The following is a 25336-nucleotide window of genomic DNA, read 5'->3' on the forward strand; positions in this document are numbered from 1 at the left end:
CTTGACATTAAGAATAACCCCAGATATTTATTAGAAGACAATTGCAAAAAGCCCCAACCTTTTATGTGTCCTGTACTCAATAAAAAACAGCTAAAGAGCACTAATTTTAATACTTTGTCACTGGAATCACAGAGCAAGGATTGTCTTTATTTGATTGGAAAAATAAACCGCCATACATTCAGCATCATCAAGCTCAAGCGTGGATAACCACGATGTGCGGCTTTCCCATTGACACCCTGCATCTCCTCTGTAGCATTCCCCTCTAAGGCCACAGTTGTTCATCTTTCACTATTTGCTACCAGTTCACCCTGTATAACCAAGCTTGATGTCTTTCTCAACCTGCTGCCTACATAAATAAAATTAATTAATCCGTAGCTGAGGAAAAAAAAAACCCTCTTAAATTTAAATATGGCTGTTAGCTCCTAACCTAGAGAAGTAGTAGTCAAGGAAACATTTAACATGCAGCCAAGCAATGTGGCAGATGACACTGTGTAAAGCATTCATGCTTACGCAGTCTCATTAGGAACCAAGCAATACCTTTATTATGTTCAGCCTCAAAAGGAAAACCAATGATTAACTTAATACCACATTTATTTTTAGATAGTACTGCAAGAGTGCACATCATCTTACAAACACAGAAAAGATAACACAGGCCTGCCACGAGGAGCTTACAATTCAACTTTGACAAACACTACAAAAAAATTTTGTGAACAGGAGGAGGTGGGGGAGGCTAATGCTGTCAGGTTAAAAGAGGGGGCTTTCTGAAAAAGAGGGTTATCCCAGGAATAAAAAGTGAGTGACAGAGGGTCAGGCACAAGGAAATGACAAGCAGCAGTAGGAAGGATGACAACGTGCAGCACAGGACACTTCATAAAAACAGATTGCGCAGAGACAGGCTGAGCAGCCCAGGTAGAAAAACAAGGACCTGTAGGGTTTATAATTAACATGTAAGAATGCATCTACATAACACATCATTGTTTCAGCTATTCCAGAGAAGATAACATTGTAAAATATAAATCAGAAGTGGCTTTTTTTTTTTTAATAATAATAAAAAAAAAAAACCCAGTCCCTTCCCATCAAGAATCCTACTGTAATACTAGTTTCCATTATGAATACTTTGCACTTCTAAACTGGGAAATAGGGAATACCAGAAGCTCTGCAGATGCAGGAAAGACTCAAAAAAAGTAACAAAACTTGTAGTTTTAAAGATTTAATTCTTTTTACCCTACAGTATCTGCTTTATATTTTGTGGCATATTTTCCAAATTCATCAGCCTGTCAAGAGGGAAATCTACTTTAAAACACCTTAGTGATTTACTGACTTAGTTAAAATCTCATTATCCTACAATTTTCCTTTGTAGACAGAGCATGAAGAGGCCAGGCTTTGGTGTGGAAGTTAAACATTTCAATCGTCGTAGCAGCATTGCGGTTAAGTTGGAGTCTCAGCAAGATTTGCTCTTTTTTTGCAGACATCTGTGTCCAGTTTCATCCCAAGGATCCAGATACTCTATGACAGTAACTGAATGAAGTCATGTGTCCTATTAAGCAAAACAGCACAGATTTTCTTTGCTACTCTTGATAGCATCATTGCATTAGTGTTATAAAGGCTGCGTCGATGGGGCTTAGGTACTGACAGATTAGTGAAAGGAAAAAGCTGTCAACCTCAACCCTTAACTCTGTTAATCTTTTATATATATATATATTTTTTTTTTTTTAAATACGGATGCATATTAAATGCACATGAGAGGCTGTAGAGGCCAGGAGCAGTGTTTCCAGAAGGTGCAATCACCTTTACACAGCAACACCCTTGACTCTGAGGGCTCCTACAGACAGCAGGTACTCACAGATCAGGTTTCTGCTTCATTGCATTCAGTTGGGGATGCTTCTACGGAGGAGATGAGGTCTTTCCCATGACCAACCTACTTCTCATATGGATGAGGGTAAGGGGGTACAAGGGGCATTAAAAAAAAAAAAAAAAAACCACACACAACAAAAAACAGCAAACCCTACAAATTCTAGCATTTAGGAATTATGAAAGTAGTTGAACACATTGAGCTGTATTTGAGCTATACAGGTAAATGCATTATTGATTTAAATTGGTGTGACTCTCTAGTCTTTGGTAGCCCATTTATTTTTTCCACAAGGTGGCTCATGCACATAGAAGAGCGCATCAGGAATTTTCTTGGTCCTGCATCACTTGGCTAGAAAGCAGCAATGCCGTTTTCCACTCCAAACCTAAGTAATCCACAATTACATTTCCATAAGCATCAAAGATCGAGGCAAACTGCCCGTGAACACTCATGTGTAACAGGACCATCCCAACAGTGCCTGTTTCTGCACCGTGCAAGACAACATTTAGAAGGGGCTGAAGCCAGAATACTCTGTCCTCTGAGGGGCTCACCCCTGCAGGAGGTGCAGCATTTAAGCAGTTATGCCACAATCAGTAGAGTATTTGCACATCTTGCATGCAGATACAGGGGGTTTTTTGATAGATAAATTTGAGACTGCTTTTAAAAATTAGTTTGGTTCACAACTGTCAGTAAATTAAACCCCACAAGATCAGACCAGTGTTTCACCTAGCCCAGCATGTATTTTCCTCCGTCTTTGACCAATTCTTAAGAGGCAGAGCATGTAGAAAAGTAATCTTTCCTTGGCATAACTTTCTTATTTACAGCAACTTAAAATCTCCCTGAGTTATTGGATGCATCAGACCATTGTTTAACCAGCCCCTTTTTTAAAAAGTTATACTTCTGTTCCCCACTATGTTCTGCAGCAATGAATCCCACAGTTTGACTTTGCACTGCATGAGAAAGCACTCCCGTTTGTCTGTTCAACCCTAAACAACTAAAACTTCATTGTGTACCCACTAGTCCTTGTGATTGCAAGCCAAAGACGTCCTTTACTCTCAATCTGCAAACAGAGCCTGAAACTGTGACTCAAAGGCATGAGCTCTATTCCTCACAGCTGACCAGCAGCTTCTAAACACCATGGCACATCAGCAGAGACACTAGCCACATATATCCACCATTTTATCAGATGAAACTGGGCTAGAGGATATTCCTAATAAAGGGCAGGAGCTGGAACTGCAGTAGGGAGGTAGACGGCAGGAATAAAAGGGTGTTCTTTGTTTAATTTAGCTGCGCATACTTCAAAAGCAGCAGCATCTCCACTGCTACTTCATGAAAGTGTGCCACTCTCCGTATTCCACCATTTTGCAAAGACATTTATATCAGGAATTCGAGTGACATAAGCGTGGAAGCTATCACAGTCAGTGTTCTGAAACTAAGGTGGAAGTAATGCTGAGTTAGCACACTGACACCCTCCAACAGCTGTCTCTATTTTAAGACACTGTGAGTCTGAGGACTGTGGCTCAGACACTCACCTGTCTGAGCTCTTACTAAAAAAAAAAAAAAGATACTTAATCTGTCATTGTCATGTCACAAGTATCTCGAAGCAAGAGTAGGAATCTTCTCAAAATATCTACGAGTAAAGTCTAGTAATATGAAATGCAGAAATCTGCAGAAAGCCTTCTGGAAATCTAGGCAAGCTGTACTACTGCTGGTGGGTCTCTGAACACGTACTTGAGACAATGCCAGGTGAACAGGAAAACTAATCAAAACCCTGCCTCCTTAATTATTGCTCGACACAAAAGAAAGAAAAGCTGGGAAGGTCGCTAAATCATCACCAAAACTAGAGGGCAACAAAAGACAAAAAGTTCTAGAAGAGTGAAGTGTTGACAGCAGGCAATAAGGCTATCTTGGAACAAACACATTTAATAAAGGCAACACATTAAAAAAAATTCCACAAATGTGTAAAATACTCAAGTGGCAAGTCATTTCCAAACGAGTGACTGAAGACTAAAAGGTACCATGAAGTGGAGTAGCATCTGAACTGCCCGCAGGAGGCTGGCTGGAGGCAGTGACTCGAGATGGCGCTGCTGTCCCACAAAGCTGCCTCATCATCCTGTGCTGGCAAGGCCACCAGCGAGGGACCCCGCAGGCCTTCCAGCGGTCCTGCCGAGGCTCTGTGCAAGAGGTCACCAAGCTTGCTGTTTAGGGAAGGTGAAGGCCCTGGCTGGGCTGTGCATCGGCATGCTTCAAACCATCAGTAAAGGAGTTAACACCCAGTTTCCAGGTAATTTCTCAAAGGAAGGTCCGAGTGCACTGTTGTTTCTAATCCCCAGCTTAGAGCTAACGGGGCAGTGATTGAGTCTTGTACTTTTCCGACCAGACATAAAGAAGTTGAATGACTTACCCCCTGCCAGGCTTTGCAGTAACACAGGAGTTGGCAGTTCAGAAAGCACCACCACTACATCTTCATAACTGTTTTATTTCTGCCCCCAACCTTCCCGCAGCCACTAGCTCAGCCCAGCGCGTATGCTGCTGTACACCCGCTGGTGATGTTCATCCTCAACGCTGCACAGTCCTGCTCCGAGCCGGTCCAAATGGTGTAGTGGTTAACGCTAGTTGCAAGGCCACAGAGGCTGAGCTACTGACCTCAACAAGAAAGTTAAGGGCAGAAAAGTTGACTTTAGACAAGACTTATGAAAACCTCTATAAAAATAAGCAGGTTAAGAATTCCCTTTGTACTCCCTCCATGGTGAACAGGCCTGGGGCACCTTTACCCACATGTATTGCTCTGTAAGTCAGCTTCACCATACAATCAATCACCACGTTACTCCGTCCAGACAGAGTATCAACATGGTAGAAGGCTCTCAATACAGCCAAACCGGCAGCTTTTTGGTCAGTCCCAGTAACCTGGTATTCAGCAGCTTGGGGGCTATTATCGGAACAATGTAAATAACCTATGGCTAGAGGAAGAATTACATCACCACATCACCCTGCCATATGTCCACAGGATCCAGTTACCAGACACAAAGGAGTGTTCTGCACTCTTGATTCTTTTCAACAGCAAGTCAGCTCACGACACGTGAGCACCAAGGTGTTTGCAGCCCCAGAACTCAGCTTCAGGAAGCTTCTCCACTTTACTAAATACACACTTCTGCTCCCCTCCCAGGGTCATGTCGGAGGGAAGAGGCAGCAAAAGGCAACAAGTCTCAAAGCACTTCATCAGTAAACAAGATCCAATTCCTATCTCAAAGGTTCCAGGACTGCAGACAGTTTAAAACACGTACAGGTGGTTTGCAGGCCGGGAAGAAGAGGAATTCCAGGCCTTTGAAGGCTCGGTCTAGGACCAAGCAGTCCACTAGGCTCTTCACTTCAGTGTGGAAGGCAGATCCATTGCTCACAGTCTGTGTCATTTGCAGTAATAAAAGGTTTGGGAGCTGTCAGTGCTAGCAGCCAACATTTAGCAATACACTGAAGCTGTGCTCATACACATAGGAATAAAATCCCCTTCCCTGCCTCAGAAACAGTCTGGGGTATGTCTGGATAGACAGTAAAACCACTGGGTCCAGCTACATATCAAGCAGAAAGACCATTATGAAGCCTCAGGGAGGGAGGAGAGTGCAGCTTGCATCCAAGAGTCAGCCAAAGTTGGGGGAAGAAGGGGAGAAAACAGACTTCAGTGTGTTACATTTGCAAACTCAAATTATGGTCTTTCTTCCCTCTTCCCCCATCCCTCTATTCCTTCTCTCCCCAGTTTCCTATGCAGAGACTCTGCTGCTGGAGAGTGTGATCAGGGGATAATTTAAGACACAATATCTGCGTGGCCTTTATAAAAAGGAAAAGTGTCCCGTGTTCTGGAGTAAGGAGTGGGAAATCTCCTCCTGCCATATATCTGAGGAAAGCTCAGTCATGATGTCCATCCCTCGCTCCAGTGATGAGCAAAGACTGGCAGAGCCAGGAGAGAAAAAGCCTGGCTTACACCACAGGTAGAACCCACGGATGTGGTAGGAACCTGTACAGGGGAGGTTGTATTTGCAGCACCAGTTTAAACAAAGGCTTCCTCATTGGGAGTGCCATTGATTTTGACGAAAAGTTTGGCATCATCCATCTTCTGTTTTTTTTCTCTCTCTAGCCTGCGTCTGTAGCAGACCAGGTAGACTGGAAGGCAGAAACCCAGCAAGCTCATGCCAAGCAAGCCAACATTCACCTGCAGGAAGAAAGACAAAACAAAATCAGGCAGGCTAGGAAGACGACAACCCAGTCACGCATGCCGAAGTGTCAGAACCCAGCCCACGTCACCCAGCTGCGGGCAAACCAGGAGACGCCCTGCTCAGTGTATTGGCAACAACCTCCACCGTATTTATATTTACACTCCTGTGCCCAGAGCACCACGTGTATAAGCTAAGTCCTGCAAGAATTTGTTGCTCTGGATCATGGCTGCGGGAGTCTTGTTCCACAGAACAGGCAGGGGTCTTTAAGCTGCAGTTCTTTTACACCAAGTTTGCCGACTGAAGAGCAACAGGCTGCTGGCGTGGGCACATGTAGCCTAGAGACCAGGGACTCTCCCCAGGACCACCCATGTCATGATTTTAATGAGCTGCCCAGACAGCTCTCATCAAGACACCACATTAGCCCTACCCCCAATAGCCACTTGGCTTTTCGGACGTTAGCATCGGCAAACCAAAATTTACTGGTAATAGGAGCTAATAGCTCTCAAGGGAACAGAGTATTTCTGCTGCATTTTGAGGTCCACACAGATTCACTCACTTTTACCTGACAGCTTTTGGCTCACCACACAAACTGTTAGCAGGAAGCACTCGTGCAACCTTCGCCCTTCCTCCCTTTCCATACACCAGCATAAGGGTTAATGGCTTTCCCTCCCAGGGAATCATTACTCACACAGGGAAGGGTCTCCTGGACAGCACCAAGGTAACAGCAGACTGAGGGACATGTAAAATTCCAGCTGTTTTTAACCTTGGTCCATGCACAGGAGTCCTTTTGTTTTCAAAGAAAAGAGCCAAAATCATCTTAACCACCAAGCTTTCAATTAAATTTGAGAAGAACTTGCCCAGAGAGGATCTCCTTCCAAAGGTCCCGTCAACGCCATAAAAAGAGGCTGCTGCAGAAGGGCGAAAAGGGCACTGACCAACGACTGCAACCCTGTCAAGCTGCCAAACTGAGTAGAGGGGTATCTGTCAACAGAGAAAGCAACAGCATTATTATATGTCACCTTGACTGTTCACATTACCCAGATCAGATTACATTCCCAGTCAACTAACACAACAGAGCACAGTCCCAAGACAGGCATAATATGAAGAACTTCTCTCTCCTGGACTTATGTATAACTACCTCTTCTTACAGAGTATTTAGCTATACCCGATGGTGTGCACAGTGCTCTCTAGAGCAGAACGCAGCCGGTGACAAGGCTGGAGCCTTCCTCTCCAGACTATTCTCATCCTGAGTTCTCAAACTTAAGAAGTATCAGATCCAGCACTTGTTTTGTTTTGCAGCTGTACCATAGGCAGGTGGAAGTGCTTATACAACTACTGTTCCTATTGCAAAGGGAGAAGAGTGTTGATATTTACAAGTTAAAAGCAAGGCCTCTTTATCCAGATGACAGCATTTGCGGCTGAGCAATCATTTTCATCTGGTTGTAACAATTTGCTCCCTTTAGAAGTGAGTGAAACCTGCACAACAGGTTAGTATGTGTTTTCCTTTTTAGAGGACAAGCCTGATCCTATGTCAAACTAAACAATACTGTTGATTGGAAAGGGCTGAATATCAGATACTACTAATGCAAAAATAAATTTCAGGAACAGTCTTTCTCTTTCCATGACTGAGCAGTGTTTAGAAAGGGTCACATTAAACTAAGCTTGGAAAGAAAGAAGTGGATCAAAACCTTCAAATATTCAAAGAAGTCATATTCAAAGCAAAAATACCTCACTCCACGAAGTTCCAGGAAGTTGCATTGGTCAAACAGGATTAGTTTACAAGTGAGCTGATACGTACAGCAACAAGCATTTACCTTGCCTAAGACAAAAACCTTTTGGTTCCCTGGCAGTTAGAAGCAAAAGTTTATGCATTTTTGAAGCAGAGTCTTAGATGGGTTTTCTAGTCTGGATTCCCCAGACACTGGGACCAAAACCTTTGACAGAAGGAGTCTGGAGTTGTGGAGTCTCCATCCGTGAACATACTCAAAACCCAACTGGACGCAGCCCTGGGCAACCTGCTCTAGCTGACCCTGCTTGAGCATGAGGGTTGGACTAGATGGTCTCAAGAGGTCCCTTCCCACCTCAACAATTCTGCAATTCTCTGAAAGATAACCACTTCTTTCTGTTCCTCTGTCCAACAGCTCAGGACAGAGGGGCAGATCTGTTTTCAAAACCAAACCCATTGCTTAATAAGAAAGAGAGCATGTAGATTCAGCTATTGATAATTTTGATAAGTTGGAAACAGGATGGATGATCTGTCCTGGGAAAGGGAGTAGGCATCACTAATGGTATCTTGAGCAATGCTTTACCAATGTAATTTCAGAGCACACCAGTAATGATGTATTCAATTATGTTAATGTTTTACCTGGACACATGCACATAGCTACTCATAAGACAAAAAAGCCTTGAGTATTTACTATGTAGCCTTAGTATCGATAGCCTAGTCTCACCTGAGTCCCATATTAGCTGTGCCTGTCTCACTGCAGTAGCTGTGCCAAAGAGGTTAGCTGTTTCTAAACGAGGAAAGCATCAGCTAGGACTTCAGTCCAGTGGTGACTGAGGAAACAAGTTGCATCATTCTTCCCCTCTGACCACGAAGACTTCACTTCCTGATCTCCCTCTCACCTGGAGAGCTTATCATCCCAAACCAGTTTATCTGGCCAGCCACATATTATAGGTAAGCAGAGACTTACACAGCTGCATAGAGGCCTCCCACAGCTGAGTGGATGAATCCTCTCACGATTGTGTGCAAAATGAAGGAAAGAATCTGGAAAGAGAAGCAGAAAAATGTCACGTCCCAGATACCACCTAAGTGTGCCAGACCCCAACACACAACCATTACTAAAAGCTGTTCTCCTTTCTAGTATGAAGGTGGGCTTGAGGAACCCGGAACCAAAACCTGAAAGATCAGCACAAGGGAAGAAGTTTGTATTAATCTCTAAAAGCACTGCTTTCCTTACTTTGCAAAGGCTAACATGTAGTGCCCCGAGGTTAACCACACACAAGACCTATCTCATTTGTAGATGGCACTGCTGCAAGGACGTGTCCCCAGCAACCTGTGGCCAGGGTCACAATGCTTCTTCATTGCGTCTGTGGCCGATTTAGTTAATTTTCCACAAGTTATTGCGGACAATACGCAAGTATGAGCAAACTATATCTGTTTGCCTACGTCACCAAGGCATGTTTACGTATAGCATAAAATCACTGAACTCCTCTGCCAAAAACAGGTGGTGCCATAAAATAAATATTTTAACAGGTTTATAATCCCACGGGTACCATTGGGCATAGCGTTTGATGCAGAAATAACCTGCTGTATATACCAGTGCCATGCTTCTTACAGCAACTTTTTAAGCTGCTGACAGTCAGAATCGAGCCCAGGTTAAATGCACAGGCACTGCTGAGAGGATCTCGGTAGGAAAGCATGTGTTGTTACAGAGCTCAGCTGCAGAAACTTCTAAGTTTGAATAAATTGTGGATCAACTCTGACATTTTAACTATAGCTGCTTGTTTAGGTTCTCTCAAGAGATGTAAACTGCATGGTATTCTTTGTTTCAGCTCCAAGACTGGGGCTCCCAAAGCAGTACAGAAGTCTCCCAGCAGTGCCAGAAAGCCCTCCTACCACTAGCTGGTTCTGCCAGCTTGCAGGACCTCCTGGCGCTGTCCTGCCTGTCATTTTGTCAGGTACCACACTGCCAGCTCCCCCAGCACACCCATCCATTTGACCTATTCACCTGCAACGGTAGATTAGGAATAAGACAGGTGACTCCAAATCCAACCAGCAGGACATTTGTGAAAACAAAGGCATTGGTGGCATTGGTGATTTTCTGGATCTGACGATCACGTTTTTTCTTTTTCTTGTCACTTCTGGAAGGATAGCAAAACCTATGTTACAAAAAAGCACTTTCAGCAGCTACTGGAACCCACAGCAAGATTCTCCACATATCACATCAACTTTATCTAAACCAGTTTGACTAGAGGTCTGCCTAAGGAGGTGGTGGGATCTCCATCAGTGGAAGCTGAGGAACGTCTGGGCAGTTATTTCAGTGCTGTTACTCTTACTGTTAGGCTAGAAGGGAAGTCTGAGCCCCCCCGCTACAATTTTACTTTGCTCTTCTTAACTGATCTTAGTGGACATGGAAGATAATTTGGTCCTTTCCTCTGCAATTATCAAGTCTTCCTTCAGGCTTTCTTTTCTATACTGAAGAACCAATATTCTTTTCAGTCTTTCATCACAAAACACATTATGCAGAGCAGAGGGGGCCTGCTACATGGCTGCATGTCCCATGTGGCACACACTACGCACTGCTCAGCGTTGCTCTCCTCATTCTCTTCTGAGCCATCATCGCATTCTTTCAGTCGCCAATCCATGATGTACCCGATCACAGGCGCTGTCAGCAAGCACAGCAGTTGCAATACCCCGAAAATGGAAGTGTAGAGAGCCACTGCAGGGAAAAAAAAAAAAAAAAAAGTTGCCAGTCCAAGTGGTACCATAGCAGCAACAGAAAAAAAAAAAGACAGAAAAGAAACTGTTCCTCCCCATTGATCACTCTCTCGTTAAGAGCCCAGACCCCATGTACTCACAGGCTAGCAGGCAGGGCTGAAGGAGCTGGGACACCAAAGCCCCACTTCATCATTTAGCCTCCCAGAGGCATGACATTAGAGTGGACATACTAGGAGCACTTGCTTCAACCATTCTGATCCTGCACTAGTATTCTGAGCAGCATCAGCCCAACAGCAAGTAGGGCTCCAGGAATGGGACCCAGCACCTGCTTAGTGCCAGTGAGGTTTCTTCTAGCTAGGACCAACAGGGAAAGTTCTTACAAGCAATACATCCTGCATAGCCAACCCTGCCTTAGTCATCTCCTCTCCTGCCTTGCTGGGAGCTCCAGCTGCATCTTTTCCAGCTAGGAAGCTCCAGCAAGGACAAGCCAGGCTGGGAAGGTGAGGACTAACCCATTTTGTGCAGAACGGACAAGTTTGGAGGCAGGGGGAGGGGAGATTAGCAGCAAAAGCCACGGCATCTGAGAGCAGTCATTAAAAACTCAAACTGATGAAAATTCCCCATGTGTTAAGATTGGAGAAGTGTCTACATGGCTCACTAAGGGAAAGCTGATGCCAGCAGACTTAGAAGAAACTGTCCCCTCCTGTTACTGAACAGTTCCCCCACCCTGCAACGCTTTTTCTACTTCTTCTCTGCAGCCCACATGATGGATTTGTAGGCATCACGCAGAAGGGCTGGTGAGTCATGGTGTACCACAGCTCTGAAATAAGGATGTAATTCTGAAACTGCCCATCTCAGCACAGAGTGCTTACAAGTTACAGCACTGTAAGCAAAACAACCAAAAAGAATTTTAGTTTGTTCCTCCCAATGCATTTCTAGATCTAGCCAAAGCAGCACAGCCAGGACTTCTACAAAAATCAACTTGGTAATGGAGAGAAGTTTCCAACAAGCCTTTCTCTCCTATACAGTTATAGCAAAGCCCAGCAGGGCTGCCTTGCTGTGCCCAGGCATGGCAACTGATGATACTTTCCTGGCTCCAGTTGCTGGCAAGGGAACTAAGAGGAACTTCCAGCTCCAACCTCCGACCTCACATTCATGCTCCCCATTACCTCCACAAAGGCAAGTCCTGAAGTGGCCCCACATCCCATCTCATTATAGCAACTGCTGTAGCCAAGAGAGACAGGTGGCATCACCCTCTACAAACACTCCTGGAGCTGATTTGTTGTTGTCTGGTTATTTTTTAATAGAGGGTAAGAAGCAAGCCACGCTGTCATGTTTTGCCTCTTCATGCTATTCTGAACACTTGATCTTGGGCTCTAAACAGCAAGAGCAGAAGCCAACTTGAAGCAGGCAATGAAATTTAAGGGGCCAGCAAGAGAAGAGAAGGAGAGACATTAGCTGCTACAAAACAGGGCCTCCTCAATTTATCATCTTAAAAAACCCATTCTTTCCTGAGGAGAGAGAGAAAGGGGGGAAAGGGAAAAAAAAAAAAAAAGAGAGAACAATACCTAGCAAATACCAGCAGAAGTAGAAGCCTGGATAGAGCAAACAGACAAATGGGCACAACCCTTTACATCCATTGTTCTACATGTCTTTCCCTCAAAACTATCCTGAGCAAGCACGTCATACAGCTGAGTTTTCCAGCCCACCCTGATTCTACCCAAGGTCTCCAAGTATTACCACATTTGAAAGCAAGGTGACAACTTATGAAAGATGCAGCCAAATTTCAAGTTCTAGACACAAGTCTAATCTCTCCTGTCTTCCTACAACACAATTACACAGTCATTTACGGAGCTCCTGAACCCCTTAGCTTCTCCCCCATCTTTTGGGGGGGGGGGGGGGTTCAGAAGATAAGTAGCCACAGGCTGACTGCTTTTTCCACCTCGAGGTTTCATGACAGGTCTAAGTCACCATAATCTGCACAGGAAGCAGGACTTTCAAGGACACATTGCCTCACTGCAACTTAAAGACTTTACTCCCTATCTGAATGATTTTCCCCACATCCTTCTCTCCTGTTCTGCTTCCAGGAATATTTAAGTTTTCTTTGACCATAACACTTGCAGGATTGACTCAACTCTCTTCTTCCCTTGCTGAGTGCTCCTGAGAGCAGTTGCAGGTGGAGGGAGCTCTCTAAACAAATCACGTTCAAGTAAATAACTGCAAGAAGAATGAGGAATCCAAGGGAGCAGCATCCCATCCTTTCCTGATCCACACAGATTACATTTCTAGAGAGCTGCACACATCTTGGAATTGCTCTTGCAGCTTGACACTGCCGTGACCAGACAATACCACTGTTTTGCTGATGCCATGGAAACACCAAGACAGCAAGCGGACTGCACTGCACTGCAAGCCCAGGCTACATTCAGGGGGAGGAGGGGGAAAATGGGAAGAGATCTCAAAGGTGGCACAGAAAAAACACAATACACCCAAGGGACACAATCCCTTTTTTAATACGGAGCTTGATCTAAACAAATGGCAGCATATATAGTTAATTCTAAAATACTAAGGAGGGGAGGAGAGGAAAAAATGAAAGAGAAAACTAGAGCAAGCCAGGGTAAAAAGAAAAAAAAAAAAAAAAAATCAGTGCGAAAGAGTTACAAGGTAAGCAGAAAACTAAGCAGTGTTGGGAAAGGTAGGCAGTGTGAAGTTTGTCCTGTTTACTGTTTAATGTGTAAATTGGCTCTTGAGCCAGGAGATAAAGAACTGAATGCTGCAGGCTGTCAAAGGCTCAAGAAACAAAGCAATTCAGGGAATGCCAGGGCACTTGGAGTTTCCTTCCCTCCCCCAGAGCTCACTCCTGTTTTCAGAGAAGTGCTGCTTGATTTATCAGCTTCATGCAATCCAGATTTAACAAGTTCAAACTGGATCTTACTACAAAGGACAAAAAAAAAAAGCTAAGTCTTGTTTTGCAATCCTGGGTATTTTCAACAACAGTAAACTAATGTACTCTTTCCTGTTTGCTCCATGTACTGAATCAGAGTTATAAATACACACGAGTCCAGCGCAGTGAGCACCCCTGAGCCTCCCCAACACACACCAAGCTGCACAAAACAGCTATGACTTCACTTTTCCCACCCTCGGTTGCTGGGCTGAGACACCTAGTCCAACCATTAGTCATGACAGTCAGCTGCTCTGTACTTTGTGCTTGCTTAGGATAAGCAAAGCAAATACCTGATGAAATAGGTTTTCCAATTAAAAAAAAAAATTATCGCAGTCCATCCTGAGAGGCTACTTTCAACAACCCATCTGGGGAAATAACATGGAATAGTATTTAACAGACACTGGGCTAAAATTAGCTTGACATTCAAGCGTCTACCTCACTGCCCCTCTGTCCTGGGCCAGTTCCAGCTCTCCACTAGACCCTACCAGCAGCTGTCAGCCACACTCTGACACCACTAATTGCCATACACAGTGTATCTGCTGAGCAATCGGGTTTGCTGGCCTCTTGCAAGGACCAAGTCTAGGTCAGGTACCAGTTCCAAGGAAGCAGATAAGTCTTCAGGTTACCCTACCTTGATCTTCATCTCCAGACAGAAACTCAAGGATGGTATTCATGGCCCCCATGTAGAAGATGAGCCGTAGCTGAGTGACACACATGGTGATAAGGCTGAGCAACAAGATAGGACTGAAGACACTCTTCATGAAGGAGGGAGTAGCTGCAGAAGGAATAATAGTCTCTCTGAAGAAGGCAACGTACCTTCATAAACATGTACAATTTTAGAAGGGGCTTTGGCCTCTGGGTTAGCAGGTCTTCTCCTAGCTAGTCATTCCAACACTGCGTGCCAGTGGCAGCTACAAGGAGTTCACAGTTAACAGCTACCTGGTGCCTTCCAAGCTTCCATAATGAACAGCTACAGATGCTTGGAGTTTGGCTACCAGTAACTGGGGCAAGGGCAACAGGAAGGAAGACTCGCCTAATTCTGTGGATTAGAGCAAAAGGAAGCTTCAAGCCATTTGCTTTTGCCATACCCCTGAGTAAGGAAGGCTTGGTCATGATGGCAACAGTCTACCTAAGAGACAGCAGTGACCAACTGCACTGTCCTTCCACAGCCACACCAGTTACCCATGCTGTTGTCCCCACCATCGGCAACGACATATGGTGTCTTTAGACAAGTATACAAGGACAGGATTCCTTATATAACTGAAGTTGTATTTAAATAATGGTGGCTGGCGTGTGGCCCTGGCAATGCATGGATCACGTATCACTATCTCATAAACAGGTCTGGAGCAGAGCAGAGGCCGACAGCCTTGTGCCAGCACAAGCATCCCTGAGGCACTCATGGAACCACACCTGCATTGTCAGGCTGGCACTTCACTTCTAGGTCCACCGTAGACAGACAGAGCTTGTTGTTCTCTTGCAAGGCTGTCGGCTCCTTGGGGCCCTTCATGGAGCTCCCCACACTGAGACGGCGCCCCACAGTCGTTACTTGCTTGTAAAACTGTTTCCCAGTGATTTTGTGGTCAAATCCCAGCCAGCTGAACTTTATTTTCACCCTGTTGGGCAGTAAAGAGCATGAAGGCTGCAACACAGGGTGAGGAATCAGAGGCAGCAAAGTTGCAGGAGTCAGAAAGGCTATGTGTGGATTTAAGGCACTAGTTTCCATCTACAAACCCACAAATGGTCTGGATCCAGAGCACAGAGAGATACTTCCTCCGTGCCAATTTGGCATAGGTCAATATAGAAATACTTATGACTACTGACAGATCATTTTTCCTTCATAATTCCTACACTTTGGAAAGTTCCACTTTCCGCAGATATTCACCAGTCAAGACATAACGCTAATGGCAGACATAAATCCTCAATCTAAGAAGTGGCAGCAATAAACAACATGCAAGGGAGTTCCCTGTCCACTCCTCTAAATTAGCCGTGCCAGCACTTTCCAGAGGATTAAGAGTGAGATTAGCCCTCAAGGCCAATCTAGAGGACACTTACGAATAGTCCATGTCTTCTGGTCCTGGGAAAGGCTCCAGTGGCCAGTTGAAGAAACAGTTGAGGAAAACTAGTCCTGCACAGCTTGCCCAGACAAGCAGAATAAGGATGAAGGAGACCCCAAAGTCATATATAACCTGGAAATCACAAGGGAATATGGTTTTGGCTGTAAGAGCAGAAAGATACTTCAATATTCTTTGAATGAGGTCTGAGAGGAAGCTGTGGGAAAGAACAACATGCTACATTTAAAATGGGTTTAACTCAAGTGGTAACAAAAAACAGTTTTGTGACATGCAGGCTTAGAAAGAGATGTATATGCACATCTTTAACAGCAGCTATAGCAACAACAACAGGACCTCCAGCTGGAATAGCATGCAGCTGTATTGCAGATGACTGCCAATGGTTTTCATCTAGGACCTTCTCCCTGGAAAGCCAGCAGGAACTTCCCTGCACGCTTGAGACTGGCTTACCTTTACTATATTCCCCTTATGCTAACTCTGCAATGAAACACCTCTGGTTCAGAACCACTAGTGATCTACCAAGGGAGCCCAAGCGACCATCTCTTCTGTCCCTTCAGTGCTGTTTGCTAGCTCTGAACTATGTTCAGAGCGAACCATTGGTGACAATCACACAGATTAAATATACAGATGTGTATTAAAAATACATACATATACACTCCTTAGAGATTAAAAAGCAACCTTTCATAAAAAAGATCTTCAGTTTTTCACTTTTACTTAGCATGGTTAAAATTTTACTGTCTATTAGCGAACAGACCGTTCTCTTTGCAGTATTTGTTGCGTTCTTGAGGCAGTCACTTGGGAAATCTTTAACACAGACAGGAACTGAACCTTGCAAATGCACATCTCTAAAAGAGTGCTTTAACAAATAGTCCCTCTTTCTTGCCACATTATTGTTAAATGGTGCAAGACTCCAGCACAACACCACCAGTCATGAGTCATGATCCCACGGCCTCACCTTGATTCCTGGAAAAGTCACAGCAGAGGAAGCATAGGAGCCAATCATCAGAGCAATGAACGTGGAACGAAGGTCACCAAACATGTTGGGCAGCTGGGGAAAGAAAAATTCGTTGAAACAGGCTGCTGCCAAGAGAGGGGAAGAAGAGGGAAGGAGGCTTTCTTGAGAAGACATAAAGCTAATGGCAGACATAAATCTGGCATTTAGGATTAAGACTTCTGAATACCAGAATCTGAAGCAGCCAGTTTTACTCAAGAATGACTTAGCTCTTCCGGATATTGCTCTGCAGGTTGCATTGGTGTCTCCACTGTCAGGGAACATCCACAATCCAAGATTTATGTGCTTAATTACACTGCTGCTTTCCAGACTGACAGCATACTTTGCATTGGTTATCTTTAACACAGGAGTGTTCGCTCCAGCCCTTGTGCTTTCTTTAAGAGTTCCTTACCCCCAAGTCTGTAGCCACCACCTCTTTCCCTCTCCAAAAAATACGTGCCCAAGATGTTTACATATCACCCTCTTTTTAGTCAAGAGTTGTTAGACACAGGCTGTGATTGCTGCACAGTCTTTAACATACCCTGCACCTTGAACTGCCAGGTTTGTTTATGCACCTTGGGTCAGCACCCAAATCTTTGCAGTAGACCAGAAAGTTCCTATTACAACAAGAAGGAACAGACAAACACGAACTGCATTGCTGTTTGCATTTCCATTTCCAGCTAGGTCCCTGGCTCCTTCTGTAAAAGCATACTCTCTCTACAAGAGGAGCTAAAGCTGGTCATTTCTCCATCAGTTGGATGTCTCAGATGCCCAAGCACATGAGCCTGGAGCTAGGTGCAGGAAGGCAATCACAAATACTAGATATCCAAGGCTTTATTGCCCGATGCAGCTACAAAGCTGCTGAACTCTGCAGCAAGAAGCAGGCAACAGCACCTCACGTTGCTATCCCTGCCACCCACCCCACTTCGCTGCCTGGGCTCCTATCAGGTGTGATGGCATTTCTGAGAGCAGACCAGGCTGGTTCTGCAAGGATCTGTTGGGAAAGCAAAGCTCTCGGCAGGGGCAGCTAGAAGCAGCTCACAGCAGCCACTTCTGCCACCTCAACAACAAAAGCACTCCCAGGCTGGCTGTCCAGCCCCTGCTTCCACTCAGGACCCAAAAGCAGAGCGGAGCAGGCAGAAAGAGCTGTGAGACCTTTCCACTCTCCTGGGAAAGGAGGAACTCCCCGTTTTTCTAAACAACCAGAAGTGAACAAGTTTCCATCGCTAACTAATGATGGCCTGCAAACTGGAAATTACAGGGAGAAGCTTTGAAGTTGTAGGCTACAGAGAGCTCAACCGATAACTTCCTGAAGCTGGTCAACGGGCAGAGACTCTGCTGCAGGCAGACAGATTTCCCTCCCACCTCCTTTTTTGGGTCACTTACTCCCCAAATTCACTTGGGCATCACTACCACGTCAGCCTCAGAGGGCCTCAAAGCAGGACACTGCAGGTGCCCTTAGGACTGAAAGCATAACCAGCATTTTATCTGTTTAAAGATGCTGCTGAACAAAATGATTCAGAGAATATTAGACCGAGTCTGAGCAAGCAAATGCTGTCATCACATTCCCCTTTCACCGCTGCAAAACAAATCCATCTTTCCCAGGAGTAGCATATAAGGCAAGCAAATCTGGCTTGTGTCACAGCAGGACCAGCGTGTTTACAACACAAGTATTCCTGTGCAGGAACACTCTAGGATCCATCTGGCTGTTTATCACCCCTCTGTCTCACTGCAGAGCTTCCTATGCAGTGCAGCCTCCAGGTCCTCAGATAACCCCAGCCAGGGAACAGCAGCAATGATGTGCCGAGCCTGATGATGCTGGTGAACCCTGAGCAGACGCACATGGCGGAGGCAGAAAACGCTGCACTCCTCTGCAGCGAGGATCCCCACACCCATCCCCAGATCCCTGCATGCGGGAGAGCTGCCAACAGGCTGCTTTCAGGAGCTGCAGACAGGAAACAGCAAAGGATCCAAAGGTCTGTTACCAGGCACAAAAATCTCTCCTTGGAAGCAGTGGCCTAAATATACACCCCAGAAAACAGCATCTGCAGAATACAGTATCTGCAGGTTGCAAAAAGGCTAATCACTATCACCAGGCAGGGCATTCATTTAATCTCAAATACCCCAAACCTAAAATAATCTCCAGAAATTACAACAAACAGCTGCTCCTGCTGGGAAGCTCGGAGCAGGGCAAGAGCTCCACAAACACAGCTGCTTCTTGGCTCAGGCTGGTTTTCCCCAGAGCCCCAGAGATCACAAAAAGCCTTTTTCATACAGCAAACAAGTAACTCCCAGGTGGATCCTCCTGCTCCGAGAGCTACTGGAGATATAGAGCAGGCCTGAAAGCAAGGAGTCATGTCTGGGAAAACCCAAGTCTGCTTCTGCCTCGATGGGGACAGAAGTCCTAGAAGGGCTAGAGATTTCCTAAAATGATATTTGGCACCAAGCAAGCAGCTAGATTAAAAAGAATTGGACATAGGAGATTTAAGGTCTTATCCAACCCAATCAAAGCAGAAAGTGCCAACACTGAGCACTTGGGAGGAAAAGAAATCTGAGACTACCTGGAGGGGTAGAGGGGAGGCAAAGGGAAAAAGCAGTCCATACCCAGACAGAAAAGCTCTGAGACAGCGAGTGCCAGCACTGGCAATGCCTGTGCAGGTCTCATCTAAAGACCAGCTACTAAAATAACACACAATATTTACTAAGCTATTTTTCATGCTGTCTTTATAGCAGCAAGCATTGGAAAAAGATGAACCATAGAGAAAAAAACCAAGCCATAGAGCAAGTGGGCTCTTGGTTTTTCTGCCACCAAAAAGATCTGATCCTCATTCTGATCTTATCCCTGCAGGCCAGAAGGGACTCCTCCACTAACTTCTGCCCATTCAGGTATGACAGCCCCAATTCCGCAAGACCTACAGTGACAGAAACTCTTACGCCTTCTATTTAAAGGTCAATAATACTCAATGTATTAGTAACTTTATGCCCCCTCTGAAAGATACTAACTTAATTTTGCCATACCATAACTGTTTTTTCCTGGAGTCCTTTATTACAGGTATGCAATCCTAAACTGATAAAATAATTTCCTCTTGCAGATTATTTTCTCATCTGCCCTATAGTGAGTTTAAGACCTTTGGTCATTTTTTATAATTTTTTCAGCTTTTTCCTGGAGACAATCCATATACAAGAGATACCACAGTAGTATTACCAAACCCAGTTTCCCTCCTCTTGCAAGGACTGTTTGAAAGAACAGTGGAAAAAGTCAAGGGATTGAGAACTAGACTACTGGAGAATGGTATTTTTGTTCAAGCTAAACTTTGTTTTCCCTATCAGGGATGTATTTGGAAGTTATACAGACACTAAAAATATGTTCTCCAGGAAAGCCTCAAACTGCCCGCTTTGTCCAAAGCATATGGAAATTCCTGTTCCCATTCTCCAACAAACAAAAGATCACAGAGCCCTAAGTTTTCCTAATATTTCCGAGCAGAGAAGATTCCCTACACAGAGATGCCCCCCCGCTCTGATTAAAGGGCCCTGTTTGTAGCAGAAAATAAGAGCAAAGCAGCTGTAGTTCTTTGAAAGGAAAACAGGACAGAAAACAATCTATAAAAGGCTCTTTGTGGTAATTTATCACACATGTTTATTTCTTTGCATGAAATCGCTTCGGAGCGGAACCAGCGCCAGATTCCTGTGTTGCTGTCAGAGCCACCAACACAGATCTGTTTCCATTTCCAATCTTCACTTATATTGGCTAAGACCAAGTCACGAGGCAGAAATCTCCCCTCTGCATTTTAACAACAGGCACAGTCTGACCTTGTTCCCAGAACTGGGAACTCGCTCACTCCCCCTCCTCCCCAAGCCACAAAGCAAGGCACCCAGGAACGGCAGCTTGCTTTGGCTCCACAGCTTGCCGTGTGCTTTCATGATACCTTGGGGACTTGTTACTGAAAAAGGCTTTAAACCCAAGAGGTAAAGCTTCGTGAAGTACTGTCCCAGGCTGTAATCGTCAGAGATCCCGTGTATCCCTTGCACAGGCACTGAGGATCCCCATCTCCTGCCCTCCCATCAGATCACACCATGCCCACGCATGCAGGTGTCCCGGGAGGTTTCAACACCCGATGAAGCCCCATAAGCCGCACCACCCAGGGATCATCCCAACCCCTCACGCTGCAGGGGCTCCCTTCACGGCCACCCTGCTATGAAGCAGCAGCTGTAACCCGCCTGGGGTGGCAGAGGACCAGCTCATGCACCAGTGGCTTTGACCCATTTCCTGGAGTGCTTCAGGTCACTCACAGCTGGCAGGAGAAGGAAGTCACCTTGCTTTGATTTGTGCGTGCACGTGCACGCTCGGCAGTCAGTGCCTGTGTCAGCCAGAACAAGCTTACTTGGCACCAGAAGTTGATTAGTGCTCACCGCCTCTGTGTAATGAACGTCCTTAAAAAGGTCTTTGAGTCTCCCCTTTCAGCGCTTAATTCAGCCTCTCCTGGGCACAACGCAGAGCACAGTGCGCGCAAACCACGTCACCTGGAGCCTGCAAGCCATGGACCTGTCATCCCCATGTCCCTCCCTGCCTGCATGGGCCACAGGTGAAAGGGACCCACAAGAGATCACCACGTCACTGCAGAAGACAGCTCTTGACACACCAACTGTGAGCACCCCAGCTTGCAGGCAGAACCACGCAGGGACAAAACAGTAAGCTGCCAATGAGCAAAATACACCAGCTTTTAACAGTCACCACCACAGCTGCGCTGTGATGCAGGTGAACTGCTTCCCTCCCACTTTAGACTATTTTTAATCACATTCACATGCCTCAGGTACCAAAATGCCTCTGTGCAGCTCTGCAGGGAGGCACAAGCAGCTACATCTGAATCTGGATTTGAGAAGTCAGGCCTGAAGCCACCTCAGCTCTTTACAAAACACACTGCTGTCTGGAGGGGATGGGCTCCACCTGAGGTCTGCCTGTGTGAACTCAGAGCATCACTGCTTGCTCCAGACCTCCTCAAGGCCTGGATCTCTTCTTAGAAGATTTGACCTTTTTCCTGCCGCTGTACTTCCTTAGTGCTGTGGAACTGGCTCGCTAATGAAGGTGTCAATAAGTGGCTTTGCTTGCTTCTTCTGGTGTTAAAAGCCACAGTACAGCACATCCAATATATTTCTGCCCTATCCTTGCCCTCCCATCACAAGTGGCTCTAAAATAATCTGTGACCCCTTAATAACCACTCAGAGAGACAATAACCAACACTGGCAGCAGCAGGATGGGAATCCTCTCCTCTCCTATAGCAGTACTGATGGGCTCCTCAATTCCTTGCTTTTATTTGAAGTGTGGCAGGATGACAATTTGCCCCACAGTTCTTTGGGACCACAGCCAAGGCTTGCAGTGAAGAACACTACATACGAAGGAGAGACCAACATCTGCACAGAGTTTTGAAAGCTCTGAATATATGAAAGCAACAGCAGCAGCAACATCACAGTACACGCAATGATCTGTAAACCCAGACTCTGCCAAATTTAGGTCTCAGGAGTTCAGCCAGTGTCTGAGCCTCGTTAAATTAGAGGTAACCTTAACAGAAAGTTTTACTTCAACAGCAAGTTCAAGGTAACGCAGTCCAAATCTGACAGTTTTTAACCACAGCTCAAGAAACATCAGTGCTTCCCAGACCGTTTTCTGGGAGACTTTCCACCCAGCCCTGTTTCAGCCACACTGACAAGAATCAGGGTAATGAGGTAGAAAATAAAGCAGCTACTTGGAAGACGATACTGATTCTGTCTCCAGGCAAAAAGAACCTCAAAATGGAGAGATCCAGCTGACAGTCATTGACCAATGCTTGCCATACAATCCATGGACTAAACAGATCTAAGCGGGCTGCGCAGGTGGAGCCGGGTGCATTCAACAACGCAGCATTTCTAAGGAAACCTGGAAGGGACTCTCACCCTTCTGAGAGCAAAAGCTTTTGTGCTCAAGAACAACCATTTTCCTGGGGTGAGATGCAAACTGCGCTTGCAGAAAGCGACAAGGGTTCGCGCCCTGCTGATTCTTCCTGCAGTATGTCAATGCTAAATCCAGCGCGAACACATGTTCAGCCTGTGCCAGGTAGCTGAGCACTGCATGTACAGGCATATGACAATTTGAGTCCTAGACAAAAACACTTCCTCTTTTTCCCCCACCTTCACCTGAGATGCAAGGGGCAGGTAAAAAAAAAAAAAAAAAAAAAAAAAGAGGACTGGGGAAAAAAAGCCTTAGAATAACCACCTAGTACTCAGCCTTTCAGGTAAAAGAGTGACTGACCCTTTCTGCCAAAGACACGTGCTATTCAAGCCACAGGCAAAAGATCCACTTTGTTCTTTCCTGCTAGCCCAGCTCACAGCCATAGTAAGGAATAAAATGGAATCAGGTAATAACTCTTCACTTACCGTAAGCGATGTGAAGGTCATGCACATCCCACCAAAGCCATTCAGAGCCAGCGCAATGAATATCAGCACAGACAGAGCTGCAACAATAAAAAAAAAAAAAAGATGCCTTTAGCTTTTACTGGGATGGAGAGCGAAGGAGACAGAGCCCTGAGGGCTTTGGTCCTGTAAAAACCTCAGTGAATCAACACCCTCAGGATGTGCCACGCTGTTCCTGACCCAGCACCCATCTCCCCAGCCACACAGAGCGGGAGGGCCAGGGTTCTCCTCCCAGAGTTCAGGATGGGATCATCTCTCTCCAGGATGGAAGGGTTTCTTTTCTCTAATGAACAGATTTGCTGATGCAGTTTGTCTGAATGGGTCTTAAAAGGAAGATTTACTTGAAAGAACTGGATTCAAAAGTGTCACCTCACTATCTGGTCTTGAGAAGCAAGCTCCATCTATCCCTGGTGAGAAAGCCGATTACACATCCTGTGCTATTACCTATTTCCCAATGCTGAAAAAGCCATGAACTTGTTTGGAATTGCTCCTTTACAGGACGTGGCCCTGCCCAAACGCAAAGCTGAGAGAGCTGGCTATCTCAGATGTTTGGCCCTTGCTACGCTCTCCACTTAGGGTTGTGAAACACCAGCCCTCCCCAGAGCCACTTAGCTCCCACAGGCCAGCAGGTGCTTGCCTTGTGTCCTCAGCAAGACCCCAATACAGCACTGGAGGTGTGACAGTCTGGAGGCGTGACAGTCAGAGCATGCAGTGCCATGCACGCTTGTCGGCTTCCCCCAGAAAACCCAAGCCACAGCCGCAAAGCCCTCCCAGCTCAGCAGAGAAATGCCTACTTACAGTCTGGGTTACTGGCACCATACGCGATCAGCACACAGGACACAGCAAAGCAGGCGCTGAAAGGGAATCAAAACCATGAGTTTCTTACAGATAGCCTTACGTGCAGTAAATTACATATGCTTCTACCTCCTCAGCACCTTGTTAAGCAAGCATGGTATAACTTCTGTGAGAGGGAGGGAAGCTGGCGACTTGCTAAGAAAAATCCAGGGAAATACCCAAATATTACAGACAAACCTTGCACAAGGGCTGAGGCAGCAACCTTTCCTCCCAGTACTGACACAGCTCTTGCTGAACGCAAATTCCCTACTGGTTTTCCAGCACAGAGCTTTGCCAGCCCTCACCTCGAAGTGACGAAAGACAGCAGCAGCCTTCGTCTTGAGACCCAGCTGTGGTCACAGCACTCACAGCCTTTACCTGCTCCTCTCTGGCAGGGTCTGAGTCAGGGTCTTGCCCTGTTTTTCCCACTCTGCCTACAGGCCAGTTTGGTTTCTGATACGGTTCAGTGCATTAAAATTCAGGAGCGCTGGGGTCCCCTGTGCCCAACAAGTCACTAATCCCTACATGCCATGACAGAAGCAGCTAACAACCTTGCTATTTGAGGCAGAAAGCAACATACACCACATGGCAGAGAAGGGCCCTAGAAAAGGCAGGCAGGACATGTTTATCCCCGAGTTAACTCCCCAGCTTGCAAACGATGATGTAACATCTTGGTTTTGTGCCTCTCAGGACATAGCTCCCAGCTCAAGGAAAAAGCTACCCTCCGTGACTCACAAATGACTCTGCTCTTCCTCCAGGCTCCATCTGGCCAGGGAGCACAGAGCAACACTGGAGAGCTGAAGTGTGGACATGGAGTCCCAGGCCCTTCCCTTATGAAGCAATTCACTGTGCTGGCCGAAATCATCCCAGAGCTGCTCTGGTGCCCTGTGCATGGCCAGCAGCTCCCAGTAGATCCCAGTCCCATCCCTCATACAGTTCCTGAGGCTGCAGGGACCCCACAACAGGCACAGGACCCAAACAGCACCCATCTGCCCCAGCCAACGTGTGAATTCACCCCTCAGCCCACCCGGGGAGCCCAGGACACCAACCTGCCAAGCAACCGCAGCTTGCGAGGGCCATACTTGTCCATGACAATTCCCAGGGGCAGCGTGATCGCGCTGAGCAGGAAGGACCCAATGGTGAAGGCCAAGTTCAGCATTTCATCCTGGGCGTTGCAAGAAGGCCATTTGTGCTCTGAAGCTGTGCTGTTCTCGTGTTCAGGGCTGCTGGTGGCGTTATCTACACGGATGGTAGAGGATCATCATTGCAGTGTGTTAGGATGAGGCTTGCAGCGTTGCAGGAAGGAGGGAAGAGAAAAGCCCTGCACACAGGGTGCCACAACACACCGGGCATACACCCTCCACACTCCATTTTTTATTATAATCAGTGAGAAATGGAGAAGGGAAAGAAGAGCAGCAGAAGGACAAGGGAAACCTGATGAGCTCAGCTGGGAGCAGGAAAAGGATGAGCAGGCACCCAGGGGACAAGTATCCTAAGCAGCAGCAGGGTAACAACCTAAGGACAGAGATTCATTAATTATGAAAACAACTATACAGCAA

General features: G+C 46.0%; 1 protein-coding gene across 3 annotated transcripts in view; it reads right to left on the bottom strand.

Moving 5' to 3' along the window:
• Positions 1–126: 126 nt before the first annotated feature.
• The window catches only part of SLC43A2 (solute carrier family 43 member 2), a 34506-nt gene continuing 9296 nt past the window's right edge, over positions 127–25336 (bottom strand). For 2 of the 3 annotated variants that reach the window (XM_076354445.1, XM_076354446.1), the window contains exons 3-14: positions 24827–25016; positions 23742–23797; positions 22908–22984; positions 16464–16556; positions 15492–15625; positions 14850–15052; positions 14071–14214; positions 10361–10499; positions 9789–9939; positions 8751–8824; positions 6915–7038; positions 127–6053 (exon numbers count right to left, since the gene is read on the bottom strand). In XM_076354445.1, the coding sequence (XP_076210560.1) occupies positions 5892–6053; positions 6915–7038; positions 8751–8824; positions 9789–9939; positions 10361–10499; positions 14071–14214; positions 14850–15052; positions 15492–15625; positions 16464–16556; positions 22908–22984; positions 23742–23797; positions 24827–25016 (1547 nt within the window). In that variant the 3' untranslated portion in view covers positions 127–5891. The remainder of the gene's footprint in view (positions 6054–6914; positions 7039–8750; positions 8825–9788; positions 9940–10360; positions 10500–14070; positions 14215–14849; positions 15053–15491; positions 15626–16463; positions 16557–22907; positions 22985–23741; positions 23798–24826; positions 25017–25336) is intronic. The other variant, XM_076354447.1, reaches the window with a different exon arrangement.

The sequence above is a fragment of the Aptenodytes patagonicus genome, chromosome 17, assembly GCF_965638725.1.
Source record: "Aptenodytes patagonicus chromosome 17, bAptPat1.pri.cur, whole genome shotgun sequence".
NCBI lineage: Eukaryota > Metazoa > Chordata > Aves > Sphenisciformes > Spheniscidae > Aptenodytes > Aptenodytes patagonicus.